Source organism: Danio rerio, chromosome 1, assembly GCF_049306965.1.
Source record: "Danio rerio strain Tuebingen ecotype United States chromosome 1, GRCz12tu, whole genome shotgun sequence".
NCBI classification, from domain to species: domain Eukaryota; kingdom Metazoa; phylum Chordata; class Actinopteri; order Cypriniformes; family Danionidae; genus Danio; species Danio rerio.
In genome coordinates this window covers 22,270,308-22,297,240 of record NC_133176.1, presented here as the reverse complement: position 1 = coordinate 22,297,240, position 26,933 = coordinate 22,270,308, and the positions used below count along the sequence as shown (strand labels likewise).

The 26,933-nt window shown below is 39.6% G+C and overlaps 1 protein-coding gene across 1 annotated transcript in view; it reads left to right on the top strand.

Annotated features, from left to right (window-relative positions):
* The window catches only part of tll1 (tolloid-like 1), a 91,805-nt gene that overhangs the window by 40,263 nt on the left and 24,609 nt on the right, over nucleotides 1–26,933 (top strand). Inside the window, 11 exon segments of the mRNA NM_131010.1 lie at nucleotides 12,107–12,285; nucleotides 14,749–14,854; nucleotides 14,950–15,074; nucleotides 18,272–18,387; nucleotides 18,564–18,666; nucleotides 18,785–18,901; nucleotides 21,098–21,243; nucleotides 21,782–21,977; nucleotides 22,069–22,194; nucleotides 25,979–26,139; nucleotides 26,278–26,458. Coding sequence (NP_571085.1) covers nucleotides 12,107–12,285; nucleotides 14,749–14,854; nucleotides 14,950–15,074; nucleotides 18,272–18,387; nucleotides 18,564–18,666; nucleotides 18,785–18,901; nucleotides 21,098–21,243; nucleotides 21,782–21,977; nucleotides 22,069–22,194; nucleotides 25,979–26,139; nucleotides 26,278–26,458 — 1,556 coding nt within the window.

Here is a 26,933-nt window from a genome sequence, read left to right as displayed (position 1 = left end):
GGCGAGCTGAGACATGCGGCGAGAGCGCATACCCCCTATACGGCTGATATACGCCACCGCCGCCGTACTGTCCGTCCTGACCAGCACGTGTTGCCGCTCCAACACCGGAAAAAAACGGTGGAGAGCGGGGAACACTGCCAACAGCTCCAGGCGATATGCCAATGCAACTGGGTACCTTTCCACAGGTCCGCATGCCCGCAACGCACAGCCCCCCAGCCCGTGTTGGAAGCGTCTGCTGAAACGACAACAAGACTGGACGCCTGTTCTAGAGACACCCAGGCCTGTAGGAACGAGGGGTCGCTCCAAGGGCTGAGGGCGCGGCGACACAGCGCAGTAACAGAGACTCGGTGTGCGCGCGCGTGCCATGCGCGTCTGGGGACTCGATCGTGAAGCCAGTGCTGAAGTGGTCTCATATAGAATAATCCGAGCGGCATGAAGCGGCTGCGGATGCCATATGCCCCAGGAGCCTCTGAAATTGTTTCAGTGGGACCACTATTTTACTGTCGAGCTCTCTCAGACAGTACAGCATCAGCTGAGCGCGCTCTCCGGAGAGGCGCGCTGCCATGGTGACCGAGTCCAGCTCCAGCCCGAGAGAAGAGATCCTCTGCACGGGGGCGAGTTTGCTCTTTTCTCGGTTGACCTGAAACCCCCACAGGTGGAAGTGCCAGAGCACTTTGTCTCTGTGCATAATCAACTCTGTGCATAATCAAAAGAGAGGGCAATTCAGCCAGTCGTAAAGAAATTGAGTATGCAGATGCCCGCGAGCCGAAGGGGCGCTGAGGCACCCTCCGCGGGCTTGGTGAGGACCCGCGGAGACAGAGAGAGCCCGAAGGGGAGGGCTTTGTATTGCCAAGCTCGACCTTCAAACGCAAACCGCAGAAACTGTCGGTGGCGAGGAAGAGTGGAGACATGGAAATACGCGTCCATCAGGTCTAATGCTGCAGACCAACCCAGAGGACGAACGCACCGGAGGATGCGCTTCTGCGTGAGCATTCTGAACGGCAGCTTGTGCAGGCAGCGGTTCAAAACGCGCAGATCTAGGATTGGCCGTGACCCACCGCTCTTTTTGGGCACGATGAAGCGTGGGCTGTAAAACCCGCTCTCCATCTCGGCTGGAGGGAGCGGCTCGATTGCATCCTTCGCCAGGAGGACAGCAATCTCCTCTCGCAAGACAGGGGCGGACAGGGGGCTGACCCTGGTGAATACACACCCGTGACTTGGGGGGCCGTTTCGCGAACTGAATCGCATAGCCGAGTCTGATTGTGCGTATGAGCCACCGCGAAGAGCTGGCCCGCGCTAACCAGGCAGGCAGAGCTCTCGCTAATGGACTCATCGCTACAATCGCTGACGTACCAGCAGTGGGGCAGCGCGGAGTGGGTGTGCTGATCCGGGAAGCTCGCGGGTCCCACGGAAAAGCTGGAGGTGAGATATTTGCTCTCACTCCAAACCCGAGCTCCGGAGGGGAGGCTCGAGGGGTGGGAGAAAGGAGACCGTCCTCCCAGCGCTCGTGAGCCACTGGCGAAACGCACCGAATCTGCAAGCTAGAAAGCATAGCGTCCCAGACTGGCAGATTTCGGGCTGTCACATCTGGGGAAGTGAAAAGTGCCCTTTCATAATGTTTTCATGGCAGTAAAAAGTGCCGTTGGAAATGGGGCCCCGCCCTCCAGCGGGGAAAGAGCAAGTTCCCTCTTCTCCAGATGGCCTGTCCCAGGGGCGCTTCGCGGTCCGTTGCCGGACTTAGCGGCGTTCTGGGCAGGGGGGCTGCCTGCTTCCGAGGTGCCCGACGCGCTCGCTTCGCCTTAGGCGTGTGCGGGGGCGGAGCAGCTCTCGTAGGCGGGCGCCTTCGGCGAGGAGCAGGTATGAATGGCACGGCGGGCGGAGCGGGCTACGGACCGCCGATAAGACATCACCCACCAACTGCTCTCTCACCGCCTTGAATTCCTGGGTGAATTCACAGACAGTGTCGCCGAACCTGGCTGGGGATATGGGGAAGTCAAGAAAGCGGACTTTGTCGACTTTGCGCATATCAGCCAGGGGTGGCGCTCCTGGACCACTAATGTGGACATCGTCCTCCCCAACGCACACGCAGCGGACTCAGTAGTCCGAAGAGCTAAGTCGGCGGCGGTGCGAAGCTCGTAAGCCTGGGTTGGACCCACCCTCGTGCAGCTCGGCCAGCGCCTGCGCTTGGTAGCGCTGGTAGGTGGCTATCGCATGCAAGGCGGAAGCAGCCTGGCCCGCAGCTATGTAAGCTCTAGCTCCGAGGGAGGTAGATAACTTACAGGCTTTGGATGGGAGACGAGGCGGACCCCGCCAAGAAGAGGCGCCGCGCGGATTTACCGCCATCGCGCACTCAACCTGAGGAATCGCCACATACCCCCTGGCTGTTTCACCGTCAAGAGTGGTTAGGGTGGAGGGACACGCAGCACGAGCAGAAAAAAGTGCTTTACAAGACCGCGTGAGCCTACTGTGCACCTCCGGGAAGAAGGGAACGCCCCTCTAGTCGGTCCGGCCGCGGAGCTGGGGGATAAACCATCTCCAACCCACGGCCGAAGCAGCCCGGGAAAGCACGGCTAACATGTCCGTCTCAGGATCCGTAGTGACAGCGCTCACCAGCCCGAAGGGGGCGAGCGGGTCTGGATCATCATCGGACAATGAAAGCCCACCCTCCGATGCCGCGGTGGACATCTGGTCTCCGGTGTCATCGGGCGTAAGGGCTACCATCTGTTAGACGGATCGCTTCCTCCGCCCGAAGCTTGGATGGAGCGCTTAGAGGAGCGGGAGGTCCGCGGGCCCGTGGGCGACGGATTATCTCTCGCTGAAACCCTCAGATCTGCCCGAGTGCCCGCTGCAGAGCAGGGGACAACTGGGGTGGTTCGCCTTTTTGCAAAGGCTAACCGCGATCTTGCGCAACAGTCATGGCATCGCGATGACGACATGAACTGCCCGCGAGCAGCGCATTAACATGCTGGACCCCCAGACATGTAACACAGTGCCCGCGCCCATCATCCGAGGACAGGAAACCACCGCATCCAGAAACGCACAGTCGGAGCGCCGTCCTGATAAGGACGTGCTGCACGACTGTGTTGCTCTTTCTGTGAAGTTTGCAACTTTATACGCACCGCTCTGGAGGACCGGACCCAAAGAACGCCAGGCAAGGGAGAAACCCAGCTCGACCGTCTGCCACTGCGTGTACACACTCTGGACCGGGAGAATGCTCTCGTTCGCTCAGAATCGCTGGTCACAGCAGGAGGAACCCTCATCGACTCGATCAGAAAGTCTCTGAAGCGAAAAGGATAGCGTCTGCTGCGCCAGGTGAGCTTATATACTCAGTTGATTGCTTATGCCGCTCACCTGCGCAGGCTTGCGCTGCCAATTCATTCTTAATTGGCCCGTTCAATACTCTTTCAGACGAGTAGCTTCTGAACCGAACCTCCCAATGCGTGGATTTTACAATCAAATCCACTTATAGTGCTGAAGTTCCCCCCGAAGGGGAACCTAGACTCCTAGACATTGATCATAGTGGCTGTCTGACTGAGATGTAAACATTGTTTTGTATAGGGTAAAACGTGAGGTAAACACCCTTTTATATAGGGTATAGGGTATAAAGACCCTGATAAGTGATGGTGATGGTGTTCTTCTTCCACAAAAGGGGTTTGGCATCATGATTTGCTTTGTTTACTGGAGGCATTTAAAGATTTTGCAAAAAGAAATTCTGATTTTAAATGGCTTAAATACATTTTATTAGTCTGATATACTATTATGGAATTAAACAACTGAGATGCTTTTTGTTTTGTATTGTTAGTATCAATCAGATTGCTCATTAAAGGGTCACAGGCAGAGGTCGGTGCAGGTGGTAAACAAGATAAACAAAGAAACAAGGCAAATATCTGATGGAACAATAAGTTTTGACAAAAAACACTTTGCAATGTTACAGGTAAACATACAGTACAACAAGACTCAGCAATAAGTGTGTGTGTGTGTGAGGTGAATATATAGACCATGTAATCAGTCTATGATTCGTTTATAGCTGTGTGTAAGCAATCAGGGAGAGAACTGAAACTGGTGTGTGTGTGTGTGTGTGTGTGTGTGTGTGTGTGTGTGTGTGTGTGTGTGTGTGTGTGTGTGTGTGTGTGTGTATGTGTGTGTGTGTGTGTGTGTGTGTGTGTGTGTGTGAGGTGCATGATAGGATTTGAAGTCCAGTTCTGTGACAGATTTATAGTTCTGCTTGATTTGTAACTGCTAGATCGTTGGTGATTGTAACACACACACTGGACGAGAATAACCTTTTTACATTCTGAATATTCTATATCCAATGACATTTAATATTTAACCCCTGATATATTAGGAACTACGCTGAAGAATAGAGATTGAGCAAGTAAACATTCTATAAATTGTACACACATTATGAGTTATAGATTCTAGTCAGGTTAGACTCCATAATAAATTTGACTAGGAATGTCCCGATCAGGTTTTTTTGCCCTCAAGTCTGAGTCCGAGTTATTTGATTTTGAGAACCTACCGATACCGAAACCCGATCCGATACTTCTATAATACATTAGAAAAAATAAAGAAGAGTGAAGAAACAGATCCAGTATGGTCCATATTTTTATTTAATTCACCTTATTTTAAAGGGGTGGTCCACTACGATATCATATTTTAAACTTTAGTTGATGTGTAATGTAGCAGTGTGAACATAATAAGCATCTCTAAATGTAAGACGCTCAAAGTTCAATGCAAATAGAGACCTTGGTTTTTACAGAGTTAGCTTAGCAAAGCCTACAATGAGCACATTTTGGGGACTACAAAAATATACTTCCGGGCCTTGTGAGATCACAAACGTACTTTTACCGAGCACACACTGCGCAGCTAAGGAGTGTGGCCAGAGGCGCTGTAATGTTACAGCAGGGAGAGCTAAAATGCCGTCCAAACACTGCTATTTCCACAGAGATTCGTCTGTTTCTGTATTTGGGCTTCTAAATGACACAACACAAAGACAGAAGTGCTTACAGTTCTACATTAATTATGTTCCAAAGAATTATAAAATACATAGCAAGCATGATTTGACAAAACACAGCTTCCAAAATCTCTCCCAGTTCAGTGCTGGATTCAGTTAAAATCTCCTCAAGGAAGGAGCAGCTCCAACAAGCAGAAGCTGTAGCCTGTAAGTTTTTATTTGTTAAAATTGATCATGACTTGTACAGTGTTTAACCTTAACAGTATGTTGTAGCAAAGATTTAAACAACAGGAAATGCTGTTTGGCACCACTAATGATTTAGCTACAAATTCATATTTACCAGTCAAACAGCTGTAAACACACACACACATACACTCACACAATTCACCAGCACGTGTGTGTCTCTCTATAGGCAGCTTTTTCATGCGTTTTACATCTCAGATAATGAACTCGCAAAAAATATGTGAACGATTCATATTACTTGCACATGCATATTCCAAATATATGCAAAAGACGTCGTGTAATGCGTTGAGTTAAAAAAATACAGGAGAGCTTGCCTAACTCATGTAGCAGCAGAAAAAATCAGTCAAGACTCAAACAGGTCACATCCCACATCTTGTGCTTCATTCTTCTGTCTACATAATTAGATATATTACAGAATAATAACTTAGTCTGAGCATTAGAGAAAAATAAAAATAAACGTAGGTCCCACACACATGCATTTCTCGTGTTACACACGTCTACAGACAGTTCACGCACACATACACTCTCACACACAGACACACACACACATACACACACACACACACACACACACACACACAATGGCGATCTCTCTTAAGGGAGCTGCACCCCATTTTTACTCGTTACAGACACTTGTCAGATGTTATTTTTGAAAGCGGGCATGAGGTTTACACTGTACTGTTTACACAGCAGAAAAGCGCATGCTTGTACGGGCGTGACGTGGAGCCGATCTGCGAATCGCAGCACATTATGACAGATGACCAATCAGAGTCACTTGAAGCCGGGTCTTTCAGAGGAACTAGGAAATATATCAGTTGTTTTCATGTTAGCTGAGTAGCTGTACATAATCAAAGTGAGGTTTAAAAAATAACGTGATTCCCTTCAAGTGAACCATGAGCACACATTGCCCTGCATCTTATAAACACAACCAAGCCTTAAAATTACATTTTGGACCACCCCTTTAATATTCAACAACTGATAACAAACAGAGCACTTCTGTGAGGTAGTCTGAGCAATCAAGTAATAATTAACATCAATATTCTTCACCTTTAGACTGTAATGCAACAGTAAACAAAAAAAAAAAACGAATAAAAACAAATAACACCTCAACTTAAAATACCCGGCAGGCAATCCCAAGTTTACATATCTCACAGTTTGCTATGGCAAAGTTGTCATCATCAACTTTATAATGCCGTTGTCCGATTCAAGCTGCTTCCGTGGTCTACTTTGTCAGCATTTAACCAATTGCATCTCTGCAACATAGGGATGTCATGCCGCATACGTTGCTATTCCTGTGTGAAGTCAAGCAATAGGTCTAACTCTTTGCCACCGCATAACTATAGATGTGTTAAAAGATAATGACTATATATATACATATATATTTGAGTCCTGATCAGGTGGTAACGTCCGATTCCTATCGGATCTGGACATCGCTAAATTTTTACACTTATAGGATTTTACACTAATAAGAACTAACAGTTGTAGAATTTTTGCAACTTTCTAAGTCGTTGTATAACCTGAATTTTTATGTATTGTAAGTAGCAACAGATTGTTTCTATTATTTTTATATAGAAAAAATATGTCATATCGTTTATTTTATTTAATTTGTTAGTCGCTTTGGATAAAATTGTCTGTTAAATTACTAAATGTAAATATTGTGACATATATCCAAGAAAAAACTGATGATCGAACATAAATGTAGTGCAAAGACTTTGGTTTTTTGATTTAAGGTTGATTTTTATTTTGGTAAATAGATTAGGTAAATTTATGTCAACTTTACAGTTACTGATTTGAAACTAGCAGGTTTTAGAGACTAGCATTGTGCTCAGTGGAAATGCATGAAGCATCAAGAGTGGCTAACAGTTTTGTAGGTACAGAAAATGCAGTTCACAAATCAGATTTTTACTCTGTAATTTACATGGACTGGGTGCACAAGCGGTTTAGTGAAACATATTGGGGGTCATCAAGCAGCACACTCATTGTTATGAGTGTATCCTGTAAAGCGTGTTTGAAACTAAGGTATGTGTGTGTTTGTGAGAACGACAGAGTGAGAGTCGACTGAGATGACTACAGTCGGCCTAGCTTTCCTTCCTTTTCAGTTACATGGTGAGCAAACCACCCATTGTTCCACTTAGGAATGGAATCCTAACAGTGTGTTAACAAGGAAGAGAGAAGGAAAGAGAAGGGAAGACGGAAATCGCAGAAGTCTAGATAAACATATTGTTGGTGATCGTTTGTATGTATAAAATTTTTTTTTTAATTGAGTATTTGATCACATGGAAAATATTTAATTTGATACGTCAGCCAATAAGAAGGTTTTTAAGCAAAAGTAGAAGTCTATAAATGTTAGAAAGAAGATAAATAAACTACTCTAGTCTATACTGCCCAAAAATGGATCACATTATGTCATTACAATTGTTTAAAATGTTAAAATCTAAAAGGAAATACGCAGCTCAGACTAGCCCTTTTCTATCTTGTATTAAGATTATAGTTAGTAGTCATTTTGGAATCAAGGTTAGCCTATACAATAAATTGATACATGCTAAATTATACAGAAACAGCTCATCTTTATGCTGTAAAACATGATATTATACCCAACTACTGTATATGAAATGTACAGTAATTTGTGTGGGAATGATGCTGATGAAAGTTGAGATGAAATAATGAGGCAGATCCAGACAGATTACAGAGAAATAGACAGAAAGACCACTGGCAGAAGGACGAGGATAGATTAAAGCAGAGGGGAGAGAGGTAATGAGAGCATTACATAATATTATCCATCTCACTGCGGTCATATCAGTTATAATCAGCAGACGTCATTCAGCTAAAATCTGCTGACAGACCATCACTAGCACCGAGCGCTCACTTTCTGCATATCTGTATGTGGTTTTTTAAGCATATGTCTGTATGTTTGTACATTGAGAAGGTGTTGACAGGCTTGGATATGTGACACAATTATGCATAAAATGGAATGTTTATATTAGCTATTTGTATTTGCTTATGTGCATTGGTTGCATTTAAAACACTAGTTAGACAATTTCAGATCATTTGATTTCAACTCAGTTTTATTTAGTTCAATTTTTTGCAATATAAATGCATTCAAATCAGCATTCGAGAAAAAGAAATTACATTCAAAATGTATTTCTGGTTAAATATTGAATTCTCCTGTTATGATGTAGATTAATGAATGTGTTTTATTTTGAGGCTGCTTTGGTTTATTTATGCACTTTCTGTGTGTGTCTACTCCACACTATCAATGGCTATGAAATGAGGGATTAAGGTGTTCTAATCCAAGTTATAAATAGTGACTGACTAGAATAGAGATTACTGCTTTGATTGAGTGTGTGTCTGAGACCATGTTAATTGTGACAGCAAATTTTAATTTAGTTTTTTTTTAGTTTTTTAGTTTTCTTTTGACTAAAATACATACATTTTTCCATTTTTTTTTAGTTTTAGTCTAGTTTTAGTCAACTAAATTTTATAAGATTTTAGTCGACTAAATCTACCCTAGATTTAGTTTACTAAATATAAATATTTGGTTTAATTTATCGTAATTTATTTAAATATTGTATACATTTATTTAAACTAAATATTATGACTTAAAATTAAATAAAACAGTTTTATTAAAATATTGAATATAGCAAAGAAGACCACAAATTAGAATTGCATTGTTTATTTTTATCATAAGTAATATGTTAAATTATGTATTGGCAATAAGTTCACATGTAAGTCTGCAATAGCCATGCCGAATAGTGCAATCATTTAGCAAACTCTTTTATTTTAATGTGGTGAACTACATGTCTTTTTAACCAATCTGTTGAACAGTTTTAAGCCATTAAATCTTTGAAAGGGCTTAAAATAGTTAAAGTCCACTTTGCAATGTCAGTCTATAGCAAGCTTTACTGTCGTAGTTTGTGTTACAATAATGACATATGACTAGGCCCACACAGAATCTGCACATGCAGAAATCCGCAGATTTGCACAGATTTTTAGCATCTAGTCTATTCATTTACTTATGTAAATGTGTCTAAATTTGTTTATTCAGCTTTCAAATTAATTTCAATAATATTATTGACTAATATGAAAGTGTTGGTGTGATTTATTTACAATACAGTGTGTATTGTAAATAAAGCAAGTAATATTTTCAGTCTTTTAGTAGATATATGAGAGACTTGCTTTATTTACCAAATAAGTGGATCTTATTGGATTTGCATTGTAAACATTAAATAAAAGTAAAAATATATTGTTTTTTATTTCATAAATTACGTTTTTTGTTATGATATTCATAAACATTATTAATGTAAATCTGCTGATTTTTTTTTACAAAATTCTGTACAGAAATAGCAAAAAATGTCTGCAGATTCTGTCTGGTCTCACATATGCCTGGCAAATGATAATGTGTTATGTTGTAAAATGTGCACTCAGTCCCATGGCTCTGTTTACTCACATAGAAGAAATATAAAGCGAAAATGTACGTCAAAATTAAAGTGTGCTTCACTTCAAGGCAGTTTAGTTATCTTGTATGTTGTATGCAACTCCCTGATAAGTAGAGCTTATAGCACAACAGTATCATTACATCCTTACAGACAAAAGAAATAATCACTTAAATAAAGTGATAAAGCAGTTCCCTAAAGCAGTTTTTGTTTGTGGTAAAGGTACACTGTAAATAGCTGTTGTCATGACGATCGAGGCAGATGCAGACAGCGCGTGAACCTAGCGCGAGTTAGAGGTTAGCTAAACTGTAGCCGCAGCTAAAATGAAACATACGAGGAAACAACTCCTCAACAGAATGCCATGCTTATATGAATTTAAGACTGACCGATGTAGTAACTTTTAATATACAATCTAAGGGAGTAAATTCTCTAAAGGTCACCAAGAGGCTACACCGTTTCAGTTAACCAAACGCACACACATGGTTAAATAAAAAAAAGATCTGAGTTTACCTGATTTTCTGGCATGCTGATGTCGCTTTAGATTTGTTGTTTTTATCAGCTATTTCCACACGCGACACACACTAATATTAATTCTGTTTAGATATTTTCCCTCAATCACATTCTTGTCTTGTTTTTATTAGTCAACGAAAATGGCAGTATATTTTTATTATAGTCGTCGTCGTCATCACTTAATTTTGAATTTGTTTTCATTGATAAAAACTTGTTTATCACAAATCTTGACGAAAATTTTTCAGCATGAAATGAACACTGGTCTGAGACATGCTTAATTGTATACTATTCAGTCTGCACTCCACGAATTCTTTGCACATTTGTTCTTTCCTTGGCCATGTTTCCACCTGGTATTAAAATTGCATTAGTGTTCATTCACTTTATTTTAATGCTGACAACTTTATGAACATATCGCAACTAATGCTTGATAATAACAGCCAGCAGGGTTGTGAGGCTGCTGGAAATATTGCTGTTAATAATAATCGGATTTGCAGGCTTGAACAAACTCAGCAAGTAAAACAGTTTAACTTAATGTGCCAAATATTCTCACCTGCTTAACTCAGCACATGCATACAATACACGCATGGATTAAATAGGGCAGTGTTGACAAAAACATACTCTATATCTTGGCATTCTTTTCAACGATAGTGCTTGCAATAGGACTTTAGATCGGTAGTTTTTAACTTGTGAGTCACACAACCAAGTCTGTTCTGAGGCTCACACACTGAAATAAAATATTTCATTGCAAATCGTTGCAAATAATTTATATAAGCTGAATTTAAACAAACAAATCAAGTTGAAAATCACAAAATTTTATTTGTTTGTTTAAATTCAGCCCGTATAAATTGTTTACAAAAACTTACCTTAAAAAATGTAGGAAATCCAATGAATCATTTTTTTCAGTGTGCACAGAAAAGGGATTAATTAAGTCTATACTGGCTGAAAATTTCTGATTGTAATTAGTAGTCGTTAAAATGTTTCATGTTTAATCTATCTATCTATCTATCTATCTATCTATCTATCTATCTATCTATCTATCTATCTATCTATCTATCTATCTATCTATCTATCTATCTATCTATCTGTCTGTCTGTCTGTCTGTCTGTCTGTCTGTCTGTCTGTCTGTCTGTCTGTCTGTCTGTCTGTCTGTCTGTCTGTCTGTCTGTCTGTCTGTCTGTCTGTCTGTCTTTCATAATTACAATTCTTCCACATTCACTTGAAGGCAAATCATATTACAGCATTGTCAATTACCGCATTGCCACACTGAGCATAGTCAATCCCATATGGCTTATAAATAAATCTACAGCATGAAATAAACTGCATTAACCGGTGACATATGAAAGCATAGCTAGAGCACAAACCTTGCAGGGTTGTGAGGCTGCTTGCAATATTGTTGTTAACAATAATCGGATTTGCAGGCTTATGTAAATACAGTAACGGAAACAATTCCCCATAATGTGCCAAATTTATTCACCATTCACACAGTACAGCACAATTTAATCAGCATCACACTGAGGTGTAAAACACTGTTTTTGGAACTCAATCTTGAACCCACCTGTTTTCATTTTTTCCCCTCTTTCTTTGTCCTGCGATTCATTGCTGTGGCACTCGGTCAAAGGTGAAGAATGCTTGGTTATTTGTTGTTAAGGAAACAACACAGCAAGGATCTGAATGCTAACCCTAACTCACCCTAATCAGCGTTAATCAGCTCTCATCATTTCACTCAATCCGCTGCTCACCCTGCAGTAAACTACAACATCCCAAACAACGGAACATTTGCCCAGTTCACCTCCCATCACCCCCTTATTACAGACAGTCATCACGGCACTTCTGTGACATAACCACAGTTATTCGAGAGTGGAGGGAACCAAAAAAAAAAGATGTTAACTTTTCATTGAGATCACTTTTTAGGACTGAGATTTAACCCTTTTTATTTTATTTATTTTTATTTTTTGGGATTTTGCAGGTGTTGCTCTTATGTCGGTCGCCGTGGAAATGGTCCCCAGGCAATATCTATAGGGAAAAACTGTGACAAGTTTGGCATTGTGGTTCATGAACTTGGGCATGTGATCGGCTTTTGGCATGAACACACACGACCTGACCGTGACGATCATGTGACCATCATCCGGGACAACATCCAGCCAGGTAATGCATGACTGAAGTCTTCAAGTCTGCATCCTACAGAGGAGCTTCTAGTTAAATACAGCTGTGTTTCACATGGATTCCAGTCTTGGTTCATATTAAAAATTTTCATTGTTGTTAAAGACATTATATAATCCAGGTAGCTCAAAAATTTATTTAAGCTTAAACCAATTTAAAGTCCATGGCTGTCCGAAATCATATGAATGTCAGTAGTATGATGGAACTCGGATGGACTACATCTGCCATTTTGTCATCATCACATGACCTACACACATCAGTTACGTCGATTCACTCCTATTTATAAATTCTCCCATGACGCATTATGGGAAAGCGAAGTGTCCAAATTCATAGAAATTGAAAAACAGTATGTGAGAAGTACCCGGATGACCTACTACTTCCGACAAGTTTCTAAAGTATGCATCCGGGTACTTCTCACATACTGTTTTTCAATTTCTATGAATTTGGACATACTACTAAAAGTCTTCCGTCAAAGTCTGACCATTTGCTTCCGTTGATACTCCCCTGGCTCCTAATGCATTATATTGTCTTCTTGAGCATTGGTGAATGTTTTCACCCTTTTTAATAGTTTTGTACAAGATCCTCAGTTGTATTCAGTGTGAAAATATGCAACCCAAAATCATACAGTCATCATTGGTAAGGGCTCAGATTTGTAATAGATGCTAAAAAATGACTAATGTGCAGAACCTGGAGTATTAAAAAATGAATAGGCAAGGCAAGGCAAGTTTATTTATATAGCACATTTCATACACAATGGTAATTCAAAGTGCTTTAGGTAAACAGGAATAAAAGAAAATAAAAACAGCAAGGAATAAAAACAGATTAAAATGTGTTAAAAACGGGTTGGAATGAAAAGGAATGAAAAAGAAAAGAAAGACATAATGGTGCGATCTGTCAGACAGAGCACAGTGCTCATTCAGTAAAGGCACAGCTAAACAGATGCGTTTACAGTTTTGACTTGAAAGTGCCTAATGTTGGAGCACATCTGATCATTTCTGGAAGCTGATACCAGCAGTAGGGGGCGTAGTAGCTGAAAGCCGATTCACCCTGCTTTGACTGAACTCTTGCAATTTCTAGTTTACTTGATCCTAGTGATCTGAGTGATCTCTTAGGGTTGTATTCAGTCAGCATATCTGTAATGTATTGAGGTCCTAGTCCATTTAGTGATTTATATACAAGTAGTAATACTTTTAAAATCTATTCTGAATGTAACTGGGAGCCAGTGTAAAGACCTGAGGACAGGTGTAATGTGCTCTGATTTCCTGGATTTGGTCAGAATCTTGACAGCAGCGTTCTGGATGAGCTGCAACTGTCTGACTGTCTTTTTGGAAAAGCCGGTGAGGAGTCCATTAATAATACACCCTGCTGCTGATAAAAAATACTGTGGGAAATTTAATTACAGAGGATAAACAAAGGATTTATAAACAACTTTTACACGCATATAAAATCAGCTGTGAGTCATTCAGTTGACAATAGTGTCATCAATACATCAGTATATTAACTTTTGAAATTTAACTTTTTTTTTCATAAATACATCTGTTATATTTAGTAGAGTATATTTCATATTCCTCTAATATTCATTTTTTTGTTATCGGTTTCTGTTACAATTATTAAAATTTTTCAAAAGAGCTGTATAAATCAAGTAGTTTATTCAGTCACCTAAAATAAGAATAAAAACTATTTAGTTTGTAATATAGGCTTGTATTCACACATAGATCAATACATGTACATATGTTTATTAAATATAGTGAACAAGATTTCTGGTCGTTTCTCACCACTCAAGCCAGCACAAACCATGCCATTAAGTGAAGTTTTATAATCTAATTTTGAGAGGAGCACATGAAATGATTGATCGCAGCTGGCCTTTTATCTGTAATCAGCAATAATCCAATCAGACCAAATTCGCCCTACTACATTATCATCATTTTGGAATAATCCCTCCTTCCACCCCATCTCCTCCTTTTACTCCTTTTACCAGGAGGGACTCTCAGGACCTACCTGATCTTGGACTCCTTTACATGCTTATTGACCAGGCAGGAGCCTTGGGCTTAATTATCTCCGAGCTTAGGGTTCTCTCCCGGGACAGCATGCCAAACCTGCTATTAGTGTCAAGCATATCCAAGTGTGAACTCTTGAAATTAACATTTGAGTTTCCGCTTTGGACATGTGTTTGAATAACATTGTGTCAGTTATGTTAAGAATTTTCAGTGTTATTGAAATTACTGTCCTCTGTATTTATTTTAGTTAGTGTCACAGTGGTTTCAGGCACTATTCATGGTTATCAGAAGAATAGAAAAGATACTTAACTTCAGTTATTTTCTCACACAGACTGTATTTAAGCAATTGTTGCATAAAAATGACTTTTCAAGAGTCAGAATTCAATCCTAAGCGCTGGCTTTGTGAGTGTAGCCCATCTGTTTAAATGCGAGTGTATCTGTGTGCGCTCAGGTCAGGAGTATAACTTCATCAAGATGGAACCAGGGGATGTCAACTCTCTTGGTGAGCCGTATGATTTTGACAGCATCATGCATTATGCCAGAAACACTTTCTCCAGGTGAGACTTCTGTCACACACACGGAATTTCACACTCAGTAATTTAATTCAGAACTTTCTTTTATGCACGCTCCCTTTTGTCTTTCTTTTCCGCAGAGGAATGTTTTTGGACACGATTCTTCCCTCTCGTGACGAGAATGGCGTCAGGCCTGCTATTGGTCAGAGAACCAGGCTCAGTAAAGGGGATATATCGCAAGCCAAGAAGCTGTACAGATGCCCAGGTAGGCCTACAGCATGTGTTTATATGAAGGAGAAAGTTTAATTTAAGGCAGAGAAAAGGTGCAAACGACAGGAGGAAGACTACACTTAATGAGCATAGTAGTGTCTCCTGATAATATTATGCATGCATGTGTGTTAGCTTGCATGATATAATTTGCTTTTTGTCAGTTTTATGATACACATGTGCTTTTTTTGCGGCGGATCTGTGGGTAACACTGTTGCACCACAGCTAGAAGCTCTCTGGTTTATGTCCTGGCTGAGCCATTCAAATCTCTGTTGGAGTTTCTATTTTCTCTCCATTCTGGTGTTTTCTCCACCTTTTAAAAGCTCTAAATTGCAACCATACATAGAACAAGTTATTTGGCAAATGGGTGTAAGGATGTCCTTTTAACCCTGCAAAGAGGAGGGCCACCCTGACATTTTGGGGACAAAGAGCATGATAGCACCCTCTTGCTCTACTGATTGTGTGTGTGTGTGTGTGTGTGTGTGTGTCTGTGTGTGTGTCCATGCAAATGGCATATGAGTGTGTTTCTTCACTGTTGTATTGTTTTGAGTTCATGCACTCATATTTGTGTGTGTGTGTGTGTGTGTGTGTGTGTGTGTGTGTGTGTGTGTGTGTGTGTGTGTAAAAGCGTGACGCATGGCCTACTTCACATACAAAGACAAAGCTCTCCTCTTTCCACCATATTCACTGTCTGTGACAAAATTGGTGAACTAAATGACCACTTTCATTGTTCAGGAAAGTATGTCCAGTAGGGCTGTGCGATTTGGGGAAAATATCTAACTGCGATTTTTAAAAAATTTATTTATTTATTTTATTCTTATTATTTTGAAAGATATTGTGATTTGATTTGCGATTTAATTTTCTAGTCAATGACGACAATTCTGCGACAGCTATTAAAAATGACCTGTTTTTGTTCGGTGTCTTTGACTTTGAAACCAAAATATTCCCAAATTACCAATGTTGTTTTTCTTTGATATTCATTTGTCTATTAATGCTTCTGAAGCAGCATACGCCATTATGCCACTTGCCTGTGCTTTCCTGTTTGTTTTCTTTTTTTTATTGTGGGCGTTTCACATAGTTCAGCTGTGCAATTCTGATTGGGCAAAACGAACATGAGCTCACTTAATTGGCTAGTAAGACTGTCACACAAAGACGAAAGTCACTAATTTGCTCTGGGTGGGGAAATGAAACAATATTTCATGTCGCTGCCTCTTGCGATTAACTAATCTCAATGTTTCAAATTTCGATTGCGATTCGATTTCGATTAATCGCACAGGATAAACTTTTTAAAGAGCGGGGGGGAGGGGGGGTGTTGTTGTCGCGCGCGTTCTGATCAGCTGTGTTGTCGTGCGCGTACTGTAAAGCGGGGGAGGGGGTTTGAGCGCGCGTACTCAAGAGCAGTGTTGTCGTGCGCCTACTGAAGGGCGGGACGGAGGGTGTGTCACGTCGCGAGGGCACTTTTGATCATTTTTGAAGGGCACTTTCTATCCAATACTAAAATGGGCATGTGCACTGCACAGGTTGAGCCCTATGTGTGCACGTGCCTGGCACTAATGTCCAGTCATGTTTTATTCCCATTAAATACAAAATGAGAAGATATATTAGATTATTTGCTTTATTGTAAGTGAAGAGAAAGGTAACAAAAAAGACAAACAACACAATAAAAGTCCCATGAATGTACATAGTTTATCTTACCCAGTTCTCTTAATTATATTTATTTATTTAATTATTTTTCATTCTTGACTTTATAAATGTTCATTGATCGTTTTTTATGGAAAAAAGAGCTGCTAGGACATTCCACTTAAAATCTGTTTTTTTTATTTGAGGAAAGTGAACACTGTTCTAAATCCAAAGTTCATATTTCTGCTGTTACATACAGGTTATCAGCATAGCTGTCAACATTCCCGTTTTTCCTGGGAGGCTTATGTATTTTAGACCCATGTCCCGCCACCCTCCCGTTTTGTTATTTATCCTAGAAAACTCCTATAGTTTCACCCTGCCCCCGGTCCTCAGCTTTTTGGTACAATCTGTAACACCACCGGGTCTTTGATATTGTATCTGATCCCAGCGGCCGCCTGAAACCCTGTCCATATTACAGTTACTAACACCACAGTACAGTTACTTGTACAATTACTTCTTCATCAAAGCTAAAGGTAACAGCTTATCAAATGCGTGACTTATGACTTTATATTCAGATTTCCTAGAAATTGACACCCAAAAGCACTTCCATATGCAACCACTGTTAAATGAGCTCTGACTGAAAACAGAGGCCTCTCAGGCGAATGTTTGGCCAACCGCTACATTGCTAATTGGGAGGAACATTTGGCCAATGTTAGCAGAAGATTTGGCTTGTCTTGAACAGAGAATATGCTCTCCGATCCTGCACTGTTTGGCTCCTGAGATCTCATTAGGACAGTCAATAGGTCTTTGTTACTTTATTGCGTGTGTGTGTGTATCGGTTTCTTGCATTGCTATTTAGTGGTGGCGCTTCGCCATTGTTGAGCATATGGTACTATGGCGCAAGCACTTATAGCCAAATTGTGACATCTTTCTGTTGTGCTGTCTTTCAGACTACACAGATAAAGAAGAACATACAGCACATACATTGTAGTCCCATTAATGGATCCCTCTTTTGATGTCTGTTATTTTTGTCAATTGGTCAAAAGATTCATAAGTAGGCTGACACGAAATCCACAGATTTTTAGCCCATAATTGAGTGTATTTGTTTACTTGTGTAAATGTGTTTAAATTTATATTTATTTATTTTTTAAATTAATTTCAGTAATATTATAGTCTTTTAGTAGATATATTATATGAGAGACTTGCTTTGTTTACCTCACAAGTGGATCTAATTGGATTTGCTTTGTGAACATTAAATAAAAGTTAAAATTGTATTTTTTTATTTTAAATATTAAGTTTTAGTTATGATAATCCTAAAATCATTCTGCATAAATCTGCAGATTATCTACAATATTCGCTGTCTGCAGTTTCTGTCTGGCCCTAATCATATAGTTAATTTGCACTAAGTCATTCACTGAATCTGAAGTGAATCTGAAATTACTTATTTTTTCTGACATGTGAAGTCGTTATATTATAAATGGAATTACTAATATTTTTGAATGTTTTTTTTTGTATGTACACTCATTATTCATATTATTCTTGTTATTGTGTTGGTCTCTTGCTCTTGTTCTCAAGCATGTGGCGAAACACTACAGGACTCAGTGGGGAATTTCTCATCTCCAGGATATCCTAATGGATACCCATCATATACACACTGTGTATGGAGGATCTCTGTCACACCTGGGGAGAAGGTAAGACTGTCTGTATTAAATATGAAATTTCTAGAGGCACTGAGCCATTCTGCATTCATCTGTATCTGCAATCTTCAACCCATTATTTCCTGTAATTGTCTTCACTACAAGGTTGTAGATGATAAAAATGCTGATCCAGTATGTGTGTTCTGATGTGTATGTGTTGCCTATTTCAGATAGTGTTAAACTTCACCACTATGGACCTCTACAAGAGCAGCCTGTGCTGGTATGACTACATTGAGGTTCGTGACGGATACTGGAGAAAAGCGCCATTGCTGGGTATATAATTGCTGGAATATATTAAGCAATTACATGTTTGACAAGTGCAAAGCATGCTTATGGGGCAAAATCATTTACATTTTATTGTGTACGTGTGCATATGTGTATATCTGTGCAGGCCGGTTCTGCGGTGATAAAATTCCAGAAGTTCTGGTCTCTACAGACAGTCGGATGTGGATTGAGTTTCGAAGCAGCAGCAACTGGGTTGGAAAGGGATTTGCAGCAGTCTATGAAGGTGTGTGTTTTCACATTAGATTTTTACCTACGCAACCAGAAAACTTGGCCAAAACTATTTCTCTTTCTTTTGTTTTTAATAACGGGTGGAAATCAGCATCAAGACACACTATCAGATTACGTGCATTTTACTGGCTATTAAACAAGTAACAACTTTAACTTCTGATCTTTTTAAAACTAAAATAAAAGGTAGTCTTTACTGTACAATTTTTAATTATCCTAAATGATTGGAACTTGTCAGACTGCACAGATTGAATCCCTAGATCAGACTGTAAGAAATGTCAAACTGAAGTGCGTTTCCGAAAACCCTCGTTAACCAACCAACATAGTTTCTGGTTGTGTTTTATTCCCCGTTATCCCCCATGTCCTATTCCTTTTGAATGTTCCAACATTTAAACTTGGAATAATAATAATAAAAAACATTAAAGTCATCTTTCTTAGGTGTAATTTGCTAAAAAAAAAAAGAAAAGTATTTTTTTACAGATAAGTTTTAGCGATCTTCATATTGACAATTGCGCTCACTTCGTAGTGCACTTTGAAAACATTTATGCTATTTTGAACACAGCTGTGGCTCAGGATAAAAGCTATAGGTGACCTGTTATTTAAAAGTGGAATTTAGGCTATGTTACCGCTCCAAAGCTTGTGAAAACAAGCAAACAAATATATACACGCATATATATATATACACATCTGCAGTGGTTTAAATGTGTCAAAGTAGTCTTTAAAAAAAAAAAAACCTACTTAATATTAATAATAATAATAAAATATTATTATTAGGTAGGATTTTTTTTCATTTCGTAATAAATAGCCTACTGTAAATTAGGCCTACAACCATTAACAAATTATATATGATATTAGAATATGTGTTAGCTAAGTGATTTTGTATGGAATATACTCAACAATATTTGTAAAGGAAGCATATATAACTCCTGTATGTGTCGATTACAAATATTTAAATTAATGTGGAAAACGAGTGCATGTTTTTACCAAAGCTAATATTGGATTTTTTTTTTTTATACCTGACGAGGTTCAAACGATGTATCTGTGAAACCACTGCATCTTACTATAATAGTTCAGCCGCGAGTTATGTCATTGTTTGGGAAACAAACCCCTGGACAACAATGAAGGTGTGCCAAACACAGACTGAAGAAAACTCACCCAGAGTTTGGTATCATCCATCTGAAGTTGTCATGCTGATTGATGCAATCAAATTCAGCGGTTTTATTGGTTATTAATTTGATGCTTCTTATAGATGAAACCATATTGAAAGGCCATTAAGAAGCTGTCCTTGAACATGTCAAACCAACTATCAAAGATAACAAATTTTAGCTTAGGATTTTCCAAATTTGTCTTAGATGACCAAATCAGGGATGAAATGATTGAAGCTTGTCAGTCTGCACAGATCTTCACGTCAGACTGCAAGAAATGTTGGATTGAATGACAATGAAGATGCACCAAACACAGACAGAAAAAACTCTCCTGAAGTTTGGTTTCATCCATCTAAAGTTGGCATGCTGATTGTGTCATCAGTTTCAGCGCATCTATTGGTTATTAGTTTGATTCTCCTTGTAGCTGAAATCACATTGAAAGTGTCACGTGACATAAAAGATGAGGAACCCAATTGCAAGAAAAACAAAGTCTTTTAATATAGTTCTCACAAATAGACAGAAAATTGGTGAGTGGCTGGAGGCACTGAACAGTTCCGGTAACAAAGATCATGTGACCGCTCAGCTGATGACATGAAAACAAACACCCACTGACAGCCACGCGACACCCACACAAACACAGAGAGAGAAAGGCACACATACTTAGAAACACGTATCATAATAATGAACTGTCACACAACGCAGACACTTCAAATAAGGAGCAGATGAATCCACAACCGTGACAGAAAGTGTCTGAAATCTGATCACAATGGCCATTAAGAAGCACTTAGTAAACATGTCAAACCAACTATCAAAGATGATAGATTTTAGCTTAGGAATTAAGGAATATTTTAGGATTTGGCAAAAATGTCTTAGACAACCAAATCATGGAAGAAATGAGCAGGGCTGAACAAAAAATATTAAAATATTTTAAATCTTAACATCCTAATTTTGACAAATAGTTTTATGTTTAGATACACAAATAAGACCATTTTTTACTAATGAAAAATCAAACAAAACAAAGTGTTTTATCTTCTCCTTGTATCTTCTAGCAATATGTGGAGGGGAGATCAGTAAGGACTCTGGACAGATTCAGTCTCCAAACTATCCAGATGACTATCGCCCATCTAAGGAGTGTGTGTGGAGGATCACAGTGTCTGAGGGCTACAGCGTGGGCTTAAGCTTTCAGGTTTTTGAGGTGAAGTTTCTGCATGAGTACTCTTTTTATAATACCTGTCATGTTCTGTTTCACTATAGCCTTTTCAAAAACGAGACGTCACTATTTACATGTGTGCTGTTTAAAGTCAGATTTATGTTTATTCTTATGGTATATACACACTTATAGATGCATTTTAACCCCATTTTCCATGAGCCTGCAGGTACGTGAGACCACAAGACAGTCACGTTTGATTATTTACATTTAAACGTCAGAATGTCGTTACAAGTCATAACTATGTATGCACACCATTGTGTGTGTCAGTGGGTCAAAGGTGTCGAATTGTTCAGAGGAAACGAAAACACACTCTCTGCCTTTGCATACACACAATCACACTTTCTTTTGCACGCATATAATCTATAAAGAGCAGGACGTGTAGCAGACCTAAGAGCCTGGCTTATACTATAAGAGACGCCTGAGATCCTGTTTTCTTTGGATTGTTTCCTAGCACTGACACCTAAGGTGCCAAAGACATGCTAATGCCATTAACACTTAGTGTATTATGCCTTTGTTTGTGCAGATCGAGAGGCATGACAGCTGTGCATACGACTATTTGGAGGTTAGAGATGGATTGTCAGAGAACAGCCCTCTGATTGGTCGATTCTGCGGCTATGATAAACCTGAAGATATTCGTTCTACCTCTAACAACCTCTGGATGAAATTTGTCTCTGATGGGACTGTTAATAAAGCAGGCTTTGCTGCAAACTTCTTCAAAGGTACACGCTCACACACACGCACACATTGTGCAGATGTGTTGGCTCTCATCCATTCATCTGATGTAACTCTGTGTCTGTGTCATTAAAACAGAGGAAGACGAGTGTCTGAAGCCAGATAATGGAGGCTGTGAACAGAGATGTGTGAACACATTAGGAAGCTTCAAATGTGCATGTGATCCTGGATATGAACTGGCTCCTGACAAGAAGAGCTGTGAAGGTAAGAGTGTGTGTGTGTGCACACAGGTGCATCCGACTGCCTGACTCAAACATGCGGATGCTTAGCCTAAACTGAATGTTTCAGGAAAACATCCGCAGTCAACAGGAAAACAACAAGAACAGCACTTGGACCATACCATGCTCTGAAAAAACAGGAGTTTTGTCACGTCATCAACAAAACACAGTGTGTTGTTGTAACAAACAAACAAAAAATCACAGCAAGTTCAGACTACACATTATTTTTGTCTGTTATGATTGATGATTTTTTAGATTATGAGATTTTAGCACCTTCATTTATATTTATTCATTTAGCAGAGGCTTTTATCCAAAGTGAGTACAAATGAGAGACAAGAAGCACTTCAAGTCCCCAAAGTGCAGCAATATATAGATGCTATGATAAGTCTAAGCTAGATTAGCAGTTTATAAATGCATACAAACACAGATACATACACTACCTGACAAAAGTTTTGTCATCAATCCCAGTTTTAAGAGCAACAAATAATAACTTGATCATTAACTATAATATAGTTATATATATAATAACTAGTTGATCGTTTGGAAAAGAAGACAGATTTTTCTGATGAATCATCTGTTGAACTGCATCCCAATCATTACAAATACTGCAGAAGACCTATTGAAACCTACATGGACCCAAGATTCTTACAGATGTCAGTTAAGTTTGGTGAAGGAAAAATCATGGTTTGGGGTTACATTCAGTATGGGGGCGTGCGAGAGATCTGCAGAGTGGATGGCAACATCAATAGCCTGAGGTATTAAGACATTTGTGCTGCCCATTACGTTACAAACCACAGGAGAGGGCAAAATCTTCAGCAGGATAGCGCATCTTCTCATACTTCAGCCTCCACATCAAAGTTCCTGAAAGCAAAGAAGGTTAAGGTGCTCCAGGATTGGCCAGCCCAGTCACCAGATATGAACATTATTGACCATGTCTGGGGTAAGATGAAGGAGGACGTATTGAATATGAATCCAAAGATCTAGATGAACTCTGGGAGTCTTGCAAGAATGCCTTTTTGCCATTCCAGACGACTTTATTGATTGAAGTTATTTGAGTCATTGCAGAGATGCGACTATGGATGCAGTCCTCCAAGATCATGGGAGTCATACACAATATTCATTCTTTGTCAACTGCACCATGACTTTATATTCCATACTGTACATTATTTCTGTTAAGTGACAAAACTTTTGTCTAAGCAAAGCTAATTTATTATTTGTTGTTGCTAAAACTTGGATAGGCGACAAGAGTTTTGTCAAGGAAATGTACATACATACTCATACATAGGTAAACATACATTTAGCAAATTCTGAATTTAACTACGCAGGGGAGTGGGCTGCAAACTCACCTCTCTGTGCATACTGTACATATATTTTTTGCTCTCAAAAATGTAGTGTTCATAAGAAAGTGCCTAGTACATATGGAGAGGAAAATAATTAGTCTTCTGCATGGTGTAGACAAGAAACATACAAATGACACATTGCACTAATTATTGCTTGCTGTCTTGTAAGAGGTGTGCAATGTCTTTGAGAAGACAGAACTAGCAACTGACACCATACAATGTAAAATATAAACAAATAGATAGTAATTATACACATATAGTAAACATCTCATTGGTTGACTTCCATTGTACAAAATAAACCAGTTGGTTCTTGATTGGTCCATTGTCATTTACAAATCACAATTTGTCATTGAAATTATGCCCAAATAGGTTTAACAATGTGTAGTCTAAGGGGCTGATCACACACTTGTTTACATTCCAAAAACATGAGGCGCACCACACTGCCTTTTTATGTCATTGAGCAACGGCTGATTCAGCTGCGTATTGTGCACGAGTGTTGCTGTCGATGTTGTTATAATGGTAATATTTAATAATGTTGTGATATTCAAGATTTGTAAAGTCATACAGCCCTAAATAACTTGAAACAGCGACCACTATCCTCTCCTCCGTCTATAATAGTCTCCATAGTCATCTTAATAACACAGACACTGCTGTCACTTCAGCAAAAACCCTGCCTTTGCTTTCATTTGATTTGAAGAATGAAAAAGACGTGACTAAAGTAACATGCTTTATTTGCTCAGACGTGACTTTTTTCAACTGCGAGCGCACGGCACGCAATGGCAAAAACACAAGACGCACCACAACCGCCTTTTTTGTTGACACGAAAAAGAAGCGCAGTGTGCTTTTTTTTGTCACTTGGCAACAACTGAATTAGATGCGTATTGTGCTTGAGTGTTGCTGTTTATATTGTTATAATTGTAATATTTAATAATATTGTGATATTGAAGATTTGTAAAGTCATACAGCTCTGGATAAATTGAGATAGTGATTACTATTCTCTCCTCCGTCATTAAAAATCTCCGTAGTCCCCTTGACAACACAAACACTGCTGTTACCTCAACGGAAACCCCACCTCTGCTTACAGTTGATTGGAGAATGATAAAGACTCGACTAACATAACATAATTTTTTCGCTAAGAAGTGACTTTGTTCAACTGTGAGCAGACACCTCGCAACGGCAAAAACGTGAAGCGCAGCACAACTGCCTTTTTTTGTTGACAAGAAAAAAAGAAGCGCGGTGTGCTTTTTCATGTCACTAGGCAACAACTGAATTAGATGCGTATTGAGCTCAAATGTTGCTGTTTATATTGTTATAATTGTAATATTTTATAATATTGTGATATTGAAGATTTGTAAAGTCATACAGCTCTGGATAAATTGAGATAGCGATTACCACTCTCTCCTCCGTCATTAAAAATCTCTGTAGTCCTCTTGACAACACAGAATGAAAAAGACGCGACTAACGTAACATACTTTTTCCGCTAAGAAGTGACTTTGTTCAACTGTGAGCAGACACCTCGCAACGGCAAAAACGCGTAGAGCAGCACAACCGCCTTTTTTTGTTGACAAGAAAAAAAGAAGCGTGGTGTGCTTTTTCATGTCACTAGGCAACAACTGAATCAGCTGCGTATTGTGCGCGATTGTTGCTGTTGATATTGTTATAATTGTAATATTTAAGAATATTTTGATATTCAAGATTTGTTTTTTTATGTTTTATTTATACATTGTGAAACATTACAAAAATATTCAAAGACATAAACATGTAACAATAAGCAAATACACTGAAAAGTATTTTAAGCAAATAATAATAATAATAATAAATAGATAGATAAATAAATAAAAAAACAACAACACTAGTGCAATCTTATATACAGAAAGAACAAGTCTACAATGTGTTGACCAGAAATAGTTTCCTGTAAAAGCTGGGCATTAGGGGGTGGGGACTCAGTCAGAAGGAGCAAGATTTGTAAAGTTACACAGCTCTGGATAACTTGAAACAGCGATTACTATTCTCTCCTCCATTTTTAAAAGTCTCCTTAGTCATCTTGACAACACAAATACTGCTGTCACCTCAACGGAAACCCCGCCTTTGCTTTCATTTGATTGGAGAATGAAAAAGATGTGACTAACATAACACGTAACGTAACTCAAAGTTGAATATTTTTTAACTGCAAGCAGACAGTGCGCAACGGCAAAAACGCAACGTTCAGCAGGCAGTTAAAATGCGAGGTAGGTAGGGCACATAAGCAGCGCACAAAACGCTTGCACCCGTTAGTAAACCATTTAAAAGATGCACCTCTCAACGCAAAAAGCTTTCGGTATGATCGCCCCCTAAACCTGGCATTAATCTGTACACTGGCAAATAACTGAAAAAGAATCTTTAATTCGCTGTGTTTTCATAGACTTTCTTCTCACTCTTTTTCTCTTTCAGCTGCGTGTGGCGGTTTGTTGACTAAGTTGAATGGCACAATTACCACCCCAGGCTGGCCTAAGGAATACCCTCCCAACAAAAACTGTGTGTGGCAAGTAGTGGCCCCGACTCAGTACCGTATATCCATGCAGTTTGAAGCCTTTGAGCTGGAGGGAAATGAGGTGAGATCACACACTCTCTAACTGTGTTTGTGTGTGTGCCAGTGTGGTAATTGTTTGTGTAGGCAGATAGACAAACAGTCAGACAGGAAGATGGATGGATGTTTATCAGTGTATTATTTGTATATTTTATCTGTGCAGGTGTGCAAGTATGACTACGTCGAGGTGCGGAGCGGCTTGTCATCTGACTCAAAGCTTCATGGGAAATACTGCGGCACGGAAGTTCCTGAGGTCATCACCTCCCAGTACAACAACATGCGAATCGAGTTCAAATCAGACAACACGGTCTCCAAGAAAGGCTTCAAAGCTCATTTTTTCTCCGGTAAGACCACCGTGTCAGCTCTTTTCATTTGAAATGGAGATTTGGAAGTGCTTTAGCTGTGTTTTGACACCTCCACCCTGGCTCTCGTGTATATATGAATTTCATAATGTAAATTCTGAACAAGGAACAAGGCTCTCCTCTCTCCCTCACAACAATGTACCGTGAGAAGTTCTGTGGGTTTGGTTTGAAACTTTGGTTGTTGGAACACATTGTGGAACAGCTTAATACAAACTCTGGAATCTTAATTTTTATTGTGTTTTGTAACCCATTTGGATGCATAATTGATAGTGAAATATAGATGTTTTGGAGTAATTAAGATCTGGAATTTTAATGTGTGTTGAAGATGTAAACTGCAACTTTAAAAGTGTGTGAATCAGGGCGTTCTCTTCCACAGAAAGGCCAGCTCGTTGCAAAGAGCGACTCTTTATATTTTTGTCTTGCCAGGAGGTTGATAATGATGTGCCAGCTTTGATTG